Here is a 12,509-nt window from a genome sequence, read left to right on the forward strand (position 1 = left end):
GGTGTAATATTATGCATGTACAGAGTTTCTATTTTGTTGCAACAAGAACGAATTTACTAATTGCGAGGTATATATCTTAGCCCCTAGCTCCAATCCGGCAGCAGAAGCAATGCTAAGGTGCGCAGCTACTCACAAGTCTGTCTACATGCCCACAGAATAGAGGGAGAACTACTTCGATGGCATTGGTTAGAACGAAGGCTACATTGTGTAAATGGCGGCAGATTCAATAAGATACAGTTGTATTACACAGTCGGGTAACAAGCTCCAGCCACATAACAACGAATATTTGCGAAGATGGATCTAGACACATAAGAAAAGGTAGGAGGCAACAATTTTTCCCAGGCCAGTCTAAGTATCTGAAGTATACATTTTAAACAGTCAGGCCTAGATCCTCGCCGTACGGAAGCTGGAAGAGGTCTCCAACTGCGGCGACAGACGCCTTGCCAGTGAGGAAAGTCTTGGCAGCCTGTGATAAGGTGGTTGGTTAGTGTCCATGATTGAATGAAAAGAGGTAAACAAAGGCCCCCACTCGAGAAGAAAATGAACAATGCAAAACTTACATCCTTAACTTGAGATTCGGTAACTCCATCGATACTCTGAGCGATCTCGCCAATCTGGTAAGGCTTGCTGCCACTGAGGAGAGCAGATCCAGTGGCCTCGAGTCCAGTCTCAAGGCTCTGGGCAGACTCAAGAGCACGGAACTTGGCCAGGGCAGTCGCCTTCTTGACGTCCTCACTGGCAATCTCACCAGCAGCTACCTTCTTGAGGAGGTCGACAGCATTCTTGCCAGCGGAAGCGACCTGGTCGGCCTTGCCGGAAAGTGTGATAGTGAAAAGACCGGCGTCAGAGTAGGTATGGGTCTGAGTCGAAGCACGGACCTGAGAAAAGCCCTGGGTGGCCTGGGCCAGGAGCGAGAAGCCAGGAGTCCATTTGATAGTAGACTCCCCACCAAGAAGGGCAGCAAGGACGGAGGCCTCAGGCTTGTAGCCAGAGGTGCCGAAAGCGCTGGAGCCCGGGAAAGCGATCACAATGGCATTGCCGGCTTTGGAAGAGATACGCTGCTCACCACCGTAGTACTTGGAGGCGGTGGAGGGCTGGAGCTTATACTGACTAGAGCTGCCAGTGCTGGGCAGCTCCTTGAAGAACTCGCCAACCCATTTAGACAAATCGGCGGAGTTCGGGCCACTACCGATGAGGGCAATATTGGATTTGGCATAGGCCTGCTGGGCGTATTCGGAGAGGGCCTCGGCAGAAAGATATTTCTCGAAGGGGACAGTGACAGAAGGAGTGATGCTCTCGCCCAGACCGCGGTGGAAAGCTAAGGCATGGGCAGCGTCAACAGCAAGCTGCTCCGGGTCGGCAGTGAGGGCTTGTTGTCTGTATTTGAGGAGTTTGAGGACGACCTCATCCAACTCGTGAGCTGTTCGAGATTAAAAAAGGTCGGGTTAGATACATCAACCGCCACTTCCTAAGAATCAATTCCGCCGCCTACTTACCAGCGAACTTGCTCTGAGAAGCGACCTCAGCCAACAGTTCCACGAAGTATGGAAGATCGCCCGAGAGGAACTTGGCCTTGAGGATAATGTTTTCACGCGAATGTGTCGAGGAAACTTCACTACCTAAAAGTTCAACCTCCCGAGTGATCCGCAATGCCGACCGTTTGAGAGTAGACTATCAATTGGTTGAAAGAGCCATCAGATTCCGCCGCTTATGGGGAGACACAGCTAGAGAGAGCTAGAATAGAGCTACTAAGACTCACCTTGAAGGCAAAGTATTCGAGTGCGTCGGAGAAGCCAGGGAAGGGCTGGTAACGGGGTCCTGCCTTTGCAACCAAGGCCAGAGTGCCTGTCGGCCCTGCACCGTCCCTGTTGGCGACCTTCACACCGGCAGACTCAGAAACATCATATTGTAGGCCGGGAGTCGCAGCAGAGGTCATGGCCCGACGGCTGCTAGCGGCACCAGCAGAGCACTGCCTCTGTAGCGCACGGGGCGCACTTCGACTAAAAGTAGACCGCGACAGCATCATCGCATGTGCGGGAGACAGAATTGAGGGACAGAAATACAGGTAGCCGGAAGGCTTAGCAATAATTAGAGGGGGTGGGGAGGCAGGGAGAGAGAATGGGGTGAGGGTTGCCGGTCGCTGGACTGGTTGGAAACGATGTCTGAAAAGCTTCAAGATGCCGGCGCCTTGATTACTCGATCCCTGATTGGCCCGAATGGCGAGAGCGGGCGTAACCGGCTTCTCTCATCAGGTGATGGCATGTGACCACTCACGTGATTCAGCGATAAGAAGAATGATTGGGTTAATCTCGAAAAAAAGACAGTAACAGCAGCAGCATTGCAACGGACTTGACTCCAGCCAGGACTGGGCCCAGTACTCCACGGCTCCCCCATGCCCTTTCACCGGTGACCACTGTTTCCCCCTTCTAGAGAATTGAAGTCGGTAGATTCTCTAGAAGAGCTTCCAACATGACCTCGCAAGTAAGTATGCGTGACTTCACTGGACGATTCTTCCTATTCATGTCCACCTCGGCTGTTAACAAAGAGGCGGAAATTGCTAGTATGCTGCAGAGCTATGCACCCTCCTAGTCGATGCTAATTTTGGGGAGCTTTTTTCGGTATGCTTGTGCCCCCAACTAATTCCGCACACACACACACACACACACACACAAGAGAGAGAGAGAGAGAGAGAGAGAAGGCAAAGGAAGAGTCGCCACGAAATGTCGTAGGCTGACCTGGTTTCCTTGCAGCGCATTTTTTCAACTCTCCTTCGCTACGACCGACTGTCCCTTCCTCGCCTGAAATCCTACTCCCGTCTTTCGGATCGCCAGCTTCAACATGGACTTGCCGCCATGATCCAACACCATCTCGTCTACCACTACACCTCTTACGATGAAGGGGTCACATACTACGAACCAAATATGCAGTCGGCATATTATCTTGTTCGGTTTGGGAAGATTGTAGAATTTATAGAAGACCGGTTGGGAAAGTATGCTGCCACCGTCATGTCGACCATCCTGTTTCTCGGACACGCTCAAGTGAGCTACCTCGAAACGCTTCCGGAACTGAGATCTGATAATTTCGGTGTGAATGGAATCAGCGAAGAGAAGGAAGAATATGACGACGATGATGGTCAACCAGCTGAGATCAATGGCGAGCATGCCACCTCTAAACAGCCAACCCCCCTTCATCCCACCTTGAAGGCCCTGGCAGGCCATGGATATATATCTCGAGTCAGGGAAGCCCAGTTTCAAAGCTACGCTGATAACGTGTTGGATGCCGAGCGAGCAATAAAATCGAGGCCAGACGTAAAGACTATGAAGGGTAAAAAACTGGAGGAGACTGTTTTTGATGGAACGCTTAGTATACTTAGTGGAAAGCTAGATGGGGATCTTACTCGTGGTTTGATGTTCAATGGGATTCCTTGTGGGGCTAAGCGAAAACATGACGCTGGGGTTTCCGATGCTTCCAATAAAAGGGCCCGGTTGGACTATGCTGCGGTTGATGAAGACGACAAAGAAGATGAGGAGAATGAATGGTCAGATGACGGCATGGGCGAAGACACAGTACCCATGGAGGTGAGATTTTAATTCAATGGGCGGATTTTGCTCTCCATAGAACTGATCAACTTGTCATTCTAGTCCGGAATCACTGTTCGGGTGAACTACGAAAAGCTTGACGTCGCTCTCCGCAATCGCCGTTTTCTTGACCTCGCAGAACAGGGCGTGTCATCCGTAACATCTCAAGTCTATGACTGTCTCCTTCGCCGCATTGAATATCAAACAAAAAAATGCCGGGAAAACACCGAGATACCACGGGAAGGAGAAGAGGGTGAGCATTACTCGGCTCCTGTTGCACTGAGTGCATTGTCGGAGGATGTCGACCCGTACTTGGACCTTGCAGCATCCATCGGCCCCATGGAAATCTCACAGCCGGTGAACAGGCGCGGAAAACGGCCACTGGATGACACTGTCAATGGTGCCGGTCATGGTATGCCAAACGGGTTGCCGTCGGGGGTTAACCGCACCTATGAAATTGATCAACACCTTTCCCTTCTTGCACAACCCCCGCATAACCTCACATCCAAGCGCATGGTCTCAGGGCTTATCACCTGGACTGTCGAGTTTCGCTACTTAGCACGCAAGCTCCGTCATCTCGAACTAGAACGTATGATTGAAGCGCGGTATGGCGATGTTGCGCTTCGGGTTATCCGCGTGCTTCATGCCAAGGGCAAGCTAGATGAAAAACGGCTTCAAGAGATTAGCCTTTTGCCTTTCAAAGACCTGCGCCAGGTCCTCGCTAGTATGCAAAGTGGCGGGTTCGTCGACCTACAGGAGGTACCACGCGATGCGCAGCGACAACCCTCGCGCACCATCTATCTTTGGTATTATGATCCGGACCGCATCCGCAGTAGTGTTTTGGAAGACACGTACAAGACAATGTCCCGGTGTCTGCAACGCTTGCGGTTCGAACGGAATCGATTGAAAGAGTTTCTGGAAAAGACGGAGCGTAGTGACGTCAAAGGCAATGAAGAGCGGTATCTCTCTGAAGCCGAGTTGACTCTACTGGAACAGTGGAAAGCCAAGGAGGCTCTTCTACTAGGTGAAGTGGCCCGACTGGATGAGATGGTTGCTGTGATGAGGGATTACTGAAGTAGATCGTGTAATGAGCGATGAAATGTTTAAAAAGTGTGCTTTTACTTCCATTCCAGCCGGCTCTCAATCAGTCAGACTGCGAGCTTGAGATAATCTAAAAGGTAGAGTATCTATCTGCTTTACATCTCGTGATAACGTTACTATTCAGAAGTGAGGCTATATCAAAAGAGATAAGTGGTTAAAATATCAAGTAGTCCTTGATCAAAGGGGAAAAAAAAAAAAAATACCCGTGCCACCTCAGACACAACGTCCAATATTAACAGTACTAACAATGGACATAACTTGAAAACCATGATTATGTTCTAGCAAGCACAAAAGCCACCCTGATATATCTGGAATAGTGGAAACCTATTCTCCGACTCTCCTTTCTTCATTGTTCCTCTACCAAGAACTTGGAAAGTTGACAAAAATCAGCCTACCCACTGGCATGTATACGTAGAAACCCATTCAACTCTTGTCTCCACATTTCCTCAGCTCTGGCGCCATAAAACATATATCGTATCATGCATCCATTCGAGGAAGTAAATCACTGATGAGTTCCTTCCTGTCTCCATATTCAGTCATAGTACTATACGGTACCGTTTTTCTCAGCAACCTGATCTCTTTCTGTTTGGGCGGATTCCCCCAAATCCTCACTCTCCGTGTTGATTACCTCACCGTCACGCCTCTTGGAGGTCTCCAGCCGGGCCTCTGCCGTTTTTAGTTTTCCTTTTGTTTCTTCAAGTTCCTGCTTGAGTGCTTTAATATAGTCAATAGCCATTTCCACCGTGCTAGCCTTGCTAATCTGTTGGGTTGCCGTTTTCTCCTTCTCCTTCTCGCCGCCCTTAGCATTGCAGATCGCATCTTCTTTCGCATTTTTGTGGTGGAAGAATTCCGGCGGAATCAGGGTTTCGATCTCCTTAAGTGCGTTGTTAATGCGGTTTCGTCGACCCTGCTCTGCGAGTTTGTGGTTTGTTCGTTTTGAGCTCAGGTTCTCAGCCAAGGTCTCGGGATAGGAGACCCCAGGAAGAAGCGTCCCGTCCAAAATATGCTGGTAGTTAGATTTTGAAGCTAGATACAGGGCGGATGTTTCGTTCGATAAGCCTGCAAACGGACATTCGTTAGCTTGCAACTGAGAAGCAAGAGACCATGTAATACTACTCACCATCACCACGGACCAAAGGTTGGATACTTGGGCTGATCTTAGGACGTAAATTGGGGCTGGCCTGGGTTGAGCTAAGACTCTGCCGCTTTCTATTCATGGGCCCAAGTTTGGGAGTGTCTGACTTCTTCCCTACGGGTCCATTGGGAGAAGGCATGGCAATGGAGCGCGGGCTGGGTGCAACGGAACTGGTGCTACGCTCCGTCGTTGAAGCCGACTTGAGTTCTAGAGCAGGGGTCACGCTAGCTGATGCTGTTGCGGACGATGCGTCTGTGCGGAAGGTGGTATCGATGCGGGTAACTTGTGGTCGAGAAGGGTACGCTGCAGGAGTCATAGCCTCTGGAAGTACGACATCCTCCATGACAGTGTCATGCGACTTTGATGACCCGGTTTCATTTTGGGTAGGATTTTCACTTGTAACTATAGCTGGACTATGTTGCGTCCGCTGGATACGCATCAACATGGCTGGAGTTGCTGGCTCACTGGTGTCCGACTGGTTTGCCTGAGGGCCGACTGCAGGTGACCTCCGAGCCGGGGGAAGGGCCGGCGGAGGCATCAAGGGCTCCGAAAGGGGCTCTGGAGAGACGGAGTCCGGCCCCGAGCTTTCATTGCTCCCATACCGGAGCCCGCTGCTACCCAAGGGCTTGGACCTCGGTCCTCCCTGGTCCGTAGTGAGTCCGTTCAAGACCTCATCCGAGTTGATGTTCAAAAGAGACTTCTTCCGCGATTGAGGGCGCGCGGAGGGCGACTGTTGTTTCTTAGCTCGGGAAGTAAATGTCTTGGTAGTTGACGTTCGTCGGCGATGCTTCTTAGCCAGTCCTGGAGAGGATGGGGCTGATGACGTGGGAATGGCATTGTCTGTGGACGATGGTACGAATCCCACGTCAGACATTTGGCCGGCAGGAAAAGGGTAGCTGTTGGAATTCGCATTTTGAGCATCGAGAGCGGGAGAGGTGAGAGGAGTGAAGTATTCTCCAGGGATGGTGTACTCCGGAAGCCGAAATTGGGCTTCCAACGGAGTCATGGCGGGGGAAACAAGGGGGGTGTAAAGTGCCTATGGAAAGACGGGTGCTTGCATTAGCCATACGCACGGAGTACCTAGGCTTGGGCGAACCTACCTGTTCCTCGTTGAAACGGGCATACCGATCGTACATCTCGTGGTTCTCTTCGACACGTTGTGGGTATGTGGCAGCATTACCTTGCAGCTCGACGCTATTGGGAGTTGGGGGGATCACTTGCTGCCCATGGGGTATATATGGCTGCGACGACGGCGGTGGACAGTGAGACTGGCGATGCGAGTGGTCCTGCGAAGGCTGTTGCGGGTGCGATTGCTGGAGGAATTGAGACTTTTGGGTAAGAAATGCCGGGGTCATAGGGGTATTCGAATAGGGCGAGATGGGAAGATGCGCATGGCCTTGGTTATCAACGGGGTAATCGCCCGTGACGCGATTATATGACGATGGCTGGGATGCGATGGTGTCGGTATCCATGCGAACGAGGTGCTCTTGGGCGGATTGGACCGCAGAAGTAGGGATGGAGATGACTGAACGTTGAGAATGATGATCGGTCGACCCATGCCCTTCAAGGTCGGGAAAGTGCATTCCAAACTCCAGGAAACTGGAGAAATCATCGTCGCCGGGGGCGGCGATGTCCGACCAGGCGAGCGGATGATCCTGCTCCATTGCGTAGATAAATTACTCTTTTCTCGTTCTAGAAGGGTATCTTCGCGGAAATATGAGAAAGCTTCTCCTCCAATCAGCAAAGAGTGACAATTGGGCCGAGGAATTTAAAAGCGCAGCAGAAGAATTCTAAGCGTGAGTGACGAAAAATGGACAGGTTGGAAGGCCCTCGTAAGGGAATGAAGAGGAATGGTGTAGTAAAGTTCGATACTACTCCCAACGAGACGGCTTGCCGGACATGGTGAGGGAGGGGCTTCAATTAAAGGTTAAAAGTGAAGCGGATGGGGGGGCATTATGATGTGGGATTGTACTTCTTCATTCGAACAATAAAAAGAGGGTGTTCGATCAAAAAGAACTATAATAAAAGACCGAAGAAAGGGAGAAAAGAAAAAGCAGAAGAGAGAGGAGATAGTGCGGGAGAAGTGAAGAGAAGAGGAAGCGAGAGTAGAAACCAAATCGGGAAAATGGAGTTCTTTTAGCATTCAACTGGTGGACTTGGTTGATAACTCTAAGATACGGAGTACGATATCTCGGTCCCTAGTACGTACCAGAAAGAAAGGAAGAAATGAAGAAAGAAAGAGAACTAAGCTCTTCTTCCGATCCCAAGAAAACGAATCGGAAGAATCTATCTACACTGCCTAGAGCCCAGGAGTATCTACATTTTTCGATAGGAATCAATTTGCATACGATTGGATCGGGCCCTAGAAGGAGGAAAAATACTCTTCCTCGTATCTTCGGAGGAACTACACTGAGTCCAGTCCTAGTCGTTAATTTCAAACCATGGATAGAGAGTCCTCAACCGGGTGGCAAAGGCAACCCGTCGGCCGCTTAGGGTTACATACTCCGTCGAGGAGACTACCATCCAACCCTGGTACTCCTACGGAGAACCTACCTAGCAAGTACGAGAAGTACTAGGTATTGGTGGATACAAGTCTGTTACCATACCTCCCAGACATGTATGGTATGGTATGGTATGGTATGGTATGGTAAGGGTTCCCATGCGGGGTGGTGACCAGCCCATAACATGACCTCTGGGACGGAAGGTCATCCCATCATAGCGATCATCGGCATCTCAATCGACTTCGTCAGCGATGCAGACCGCTGCGCGGTGAACACTGCTCGTCATTCATGTTTCTCTGAATACGCTCACGATGAGGCCGCCCGTCCCAGATCTCGCACCGCCGAGAACCCGCAAATCTTCCTCACCCGAACAGCACCACCAGCAGCCGCAGCAGTGGATCGATCCCCGCAGCGCTGTCCCCGCGACCTTCTTTCTCGCCCGCAGTCATCACGGCTGCGAGGATGTCCCGCCCGACGGCGCGGACCCGCCAAGAGATAGTATGTATGGCGTCCAGAGCCTCGATGAAACCGTCGATGAGGCCGATGTGGCCTGTTCCCACTGGAACTCCGATCTTCTCGCTGAAAGTACCGCTGGGGATCGCTTGTCTGATATCGTATCCCCGCGCCCTGGCGATAGTCATGATCGAGATGGACCACTAGCCTTAGCTCGCCGCAAATCACCTCTTACACCCTTCGACTCGATCAATCTTCTCAGCAACCCGGATGCGTCTGTTTCCTCTCCCGACCCTACTTCTCCTCGACCTTTGACCCCTTTGAAACCTGACCCCCATGGGGATCCTGCCTCTCTTCCTAGCAGCCCGAAGTCAATCTCCAATCAATCCATGAGACACCTTGATGAGATCTCGATCACCGACGATCTGAGTAGTCAAGCAGTCGCTTCGGGGGAAGAGGATGACGAGCCCCGCCTGCCATCCAAAACGGGTCCTGATAGTACCTCCCAGCTGATCATGCCAAGTATCAGGATGCCCAGTCGGAGACCATTTACTGACCAGGGAAAGACTATGGGTCGGTTGAAGGTGCTTATTGCAGGTTCTTCTGGTGAGTCTATACTGCCTACTATTGGACAATGGCCGCTCGGCAGTATTGGCGAAATATTGATTGAGAGACAACTAGGTTCCGGGAAAACATCTCTAATCAGGTCTATTGCTCAAACATGCGAAGATATCGTCCATGTTGATCCCTTCCCTCCCCCTCCCCCCTCGAAGCTATGCAGCTCCAACATAACCCAGAACATATCATCATTCGTTTCGGAGATATACGCGAGTACAAAGCCGTATCCTTCTTGGTGGTCGGATCTAGAGGATTCGCGCGTTCTGCGAAGGAGAAAGAGTACCGGAGATCTCGTTCTCGAGCGTAACATCTGCTTTGTCGACACTCTAGCTACCTCGATGAGTCGTACGAGACAGACCGATGCTATTATTCATTACATGCACCAGCAGCTTCTTCGAGCTAGTACGTCTCTTCACCACTCCAATCGCGATTTTCAGAACATGCTCGCGGGCAACGGTGGTGCCCAAGTGGATGCTGTTCTTTTTCTCATCTCGCAAGGTATGCTTTTCTTATTCGGACCGTGGGTCGAATTGTCAAAAGCTCACTCCTTTTCAGATACTCTTGTCGTAGATATTGAATGCATCCGGAAGCTCTGCGTTTGGACTAATGTAATCCCCGTAATATCGAAATCCGATCTTTTGGTACCCGGCCAACTTCGCACTCTCAAATCCACCTTCCACAAAAAAGCGCAAGAAGCTGCCATTAAACCTTTTCTCTTCGAAGATGCGTGTCCCAGAGGAACAGATGGGTTCAGTGCACAATTGCCCTTTGCCGTTTCATCCGCCCGTTCCAGTGACGACGACGACATGGATGCCAGTACGTTGATGAGCCCGGACTATGTCCAACCACTGGTTGCGTCTGAATTGGCTCTTTTGGTCCAGAAACTATTCGATCATGATAATATCGCCTGGATCCGGCATCTGGCCGCCAAAAAACTTGTTCAGCAGCAAAGTACAGCGCACAACGGCCCTCTCTCGGCCGTACATAGCGCCAGCCATCGTTCCCCTACTTATGCTATGGCGCGAATTTCGGACTATACCCGCTACGAGGAGAAACTGGCCCAAGTACAGCTGGCAAAATGGGCCTCTGATTTGCAGCAAAGCTTGCAGAACGAGAGGGAACAATATGCCGCCTTGGCACGGGGAGAACGTGCCGTTTGGCTTACGGAACGACTAAGTGAGTGCGTTGTGGATGGGTCGCTGGTACCGATTACCCAAACTCCGGGGTTTTGCGGCCTTCGTGCCCCCATAGACAAGGCCGGTGGCCTACTTATTCGGTCTCAGACCGGAAAGAACGTGGAATATCATATTACGCGGATAAGCCCCCAGGATCCGCTGGGTCTCGTCGGATGGTCGGAGGACTTGAGGCAACGCGGATGGACCATTGTCCAAATCGTGGGCAGTTTCGGGGTTGTAGGAGGGCTGGCCCTCTGGCTGGCCAAGTCTTGGGGGTTATCCTCTCGAGGTTTCTCTGAATGGCGATTTGACTGGTGTAGCCCTAGCGACTAGCTAGCTAGTTCTTGACTGCGAAATTAGCGATTCGACTTCTACAAGTATTTCTCAATAACAGAGGGGAGAAAGAGAGAAGCCCATACACTAGACCCCTACCACCAAGTCAGTAACTTTTTCTCTCCAGACTGTCATGGCATGATATGCACCCATAAGAAACTTATTGTTGGCATTTGGTTATTCATTTCTTCAGGGGTTTTTTTTTTTTTTTTGTATCACTCCGCTTGAAATCACATAGTGTGTCGTTTTGCTTGCACTGGCGTTTACTATGGTACTATAAGGTTACCCCTTTATTGACAGATAATTAACCATACATATTATCTAGGCATAATACGGAGTAGTTATTGTTTATTTTATGGATGGTATTTTTGTCTACCAGAGAGTGTGCTTCTCTGGGAATATATATAGTTGTGATGAAGTAGAGCACTTACTGCCGTGGAGGTTGAACTACTCATAGTGAATGTACTCTGGGTAAGTTCGGCTACCTACATTCTGATCTCCCATAGAACACCGCGTTGCATCCCACTTTCTAACCACATACCACACCACCAAACACTCCTCAATATGGATGATCGCGAGAGAGCTATTCAAGCAGCTATTGAAGATTTTAGATCTAAAAGAATTCCATCTCTAAGAGCCATTTCAATGCTATATAACCTACCCCTTACCACCCTTCATGGCCGGATGAAGGGCGCGCGCTTCAAAGACTATTGCTTATTAAGCTTCTCAGTGTTTGACTCTAGTTCAAGAGCGCTTTCTTGCTGACTGGGTTGTAAGCTAGGATAAGCACCATCACCCGTACACGTGAAATTGCCCTCCGAATCCTCTGCATTTATAGCGTCCGCACCGTTGGGGAAAGACTGGCCCTCCGGCTTTAAAAAACGGAATCCACGCATTCAGAGCTGATTCGGCCTAAGGATACCATAAAGCCGCGTACGGGGAACAAGACTGGCACAGATCCGTGCTTTTTATAAGCTTTTAGAGATAACCACCAAATACTGCATACAGCTAGATAATATATGGGATATGGATAAGCATGGGATTAATCTTCTTAGGATCTGTACAAACTTTATAGTAATAGCAGAGAGTGGAAAAGAAACACACTTATTTAAGGCCCGGAAAATAAAGAATGGGTATCAATTATTAAAAACTATTGATCCATTTGGTCGGTACATTCTGCCGTTGGTTATTTTTAACGGTCAATCTCTTTAAATAACCTGGTTTTAATTAAACACTGTACCAGATTGGCTATATACCACCTCGAGAATGGCTGGATACTTTAATTCTACTGCTCCTACATGGTTAAAATCTATCTTTTTACCTAAAACAGCTCCACCCGACGGTCAAACCAGATTACTACTATTAGATGGCTACGGAAGCCATGATTATATTAAAATTTTATGGCAATACCATATAAATAATGTCCAAGTCTTATTCCTTTCACCCTATACCAGCCACGTCCTTTAACCGTTTGATGTTGGTACATTTTCGAGTGTTAAAGCTCCCTATCAGGAGATAGTCACTCGCTTTTTTAGATAACACAGCCCTAATTAAGGAAGAGCGTTTTATCTAATGCTATTAAAAGACTCGCAGTACAGAGTTTAACAAATCTATA

The 12,509-nt window shown here is 49.7% G+C and overlaps 4 protein-coding genes across 4 annotated transcripts; 2 read left to right on the forward strand and 2 right to left on the reverse strand.

Moving 5' to 3' along the window:
* Positions 1-370: 370 nt before the first annotated feature.
* Positions 371-2,026, reverse strand: QCR2 (ubiquinol--cytochrome-c reductase subunit 2; the record flags this gene model as incomplete). Its single annotated transcript, XM_033570888.1, has 4 exons — positions 371-466; positions 561-1,420; positions 1,497-1,671; positions 1,760-2,026. The coding sequence occupies 4 exons, from the start codon at positions 2,024-2,026 to the stop codon at positions 371-373; spliced, it is 1,398 nt and encodes a 465-aa protein (XP_033426920.1).
* A 443-nt stretch (positions 2,027-2,469) lies between these two features.
* RPC82 (putative DNA directed RNA polymerase III subunit Rpc82) lies at positions 2,470-4,652 on the forward strand (the record flags this gene model as incomplete). The annotated part of the gene is made up of 4 exons (XM_033570889.1): positions 2,470-2,481; positions 2,562-2,618; positions 2,751-3,578; positions 3,642-4,652. 4 exons carry the CDS (start codon positions 2,470-2,472, stop codon positions 4,650-4,652), a joined length of 1,908 nt encoding a protein of 635 aa, XP_033426921.1.
* Positions 4,653-5,223: 571 nt separating this feature from the next.
* Positions 5,224-7,478, reverse strand: ATNIH1004_006255 (phosphate-sensing transcription factor PHO4; the record flags this gene model as incomplete). Its single annotated transcript, XM_033570890.1, has 3 exons — positions 5,224-5,738; positions 5,800-6,850; positions 6,915-7,478. The coding sequence occupies 3 exons, from the start codon at positions 7,476-7,478 to the stop codon at positions 5,224-5,226; spliced, it is 2,130 nt and encodes a 709-aa protein (XP_033426922.1).
* A 1,148-nt stretch (positions 7,479-8,626) lies between these two features.
* ATNIH1004_006256 (uncharacterized protein) lies at positions 8,627-10,894 on the forward strand (the record flags this gene model as incomplete). Its single annotated transcript, XM_033570891.1, has 2 exons — positions 8,627-9,884; positions 9,942-10,894. The coding sequence occupies 2 exons, from the start codon at positions 8,627-8,629 to the stop codon at positions 10,892-10,894; spliced, it is 2,211 nt and encodes a 736-aa protein (XP_033426923.1).
* Between the last annotated feature and the right edge of the window lie 1,615 nt (positions 10,895-12,509).

The sequence above is a fragment of the Aspergillus tanneri genome, assembly GCF_003426965.1.
Source record: "Aspergillus tanneri strain NIH1004 chromosome Unknown AapTan_4_pilon_pilon_pilon, whole genome shotgun sequence".
In the NCBI taxonomy this organism is placed as follows: domain Eukaryota; kingdom Fungi; phylum Ascomycota; class Eurotiomycetes; order Eurotiales; family Aspergillaceae; genus Aspergillus; species Aspergillus tanneri.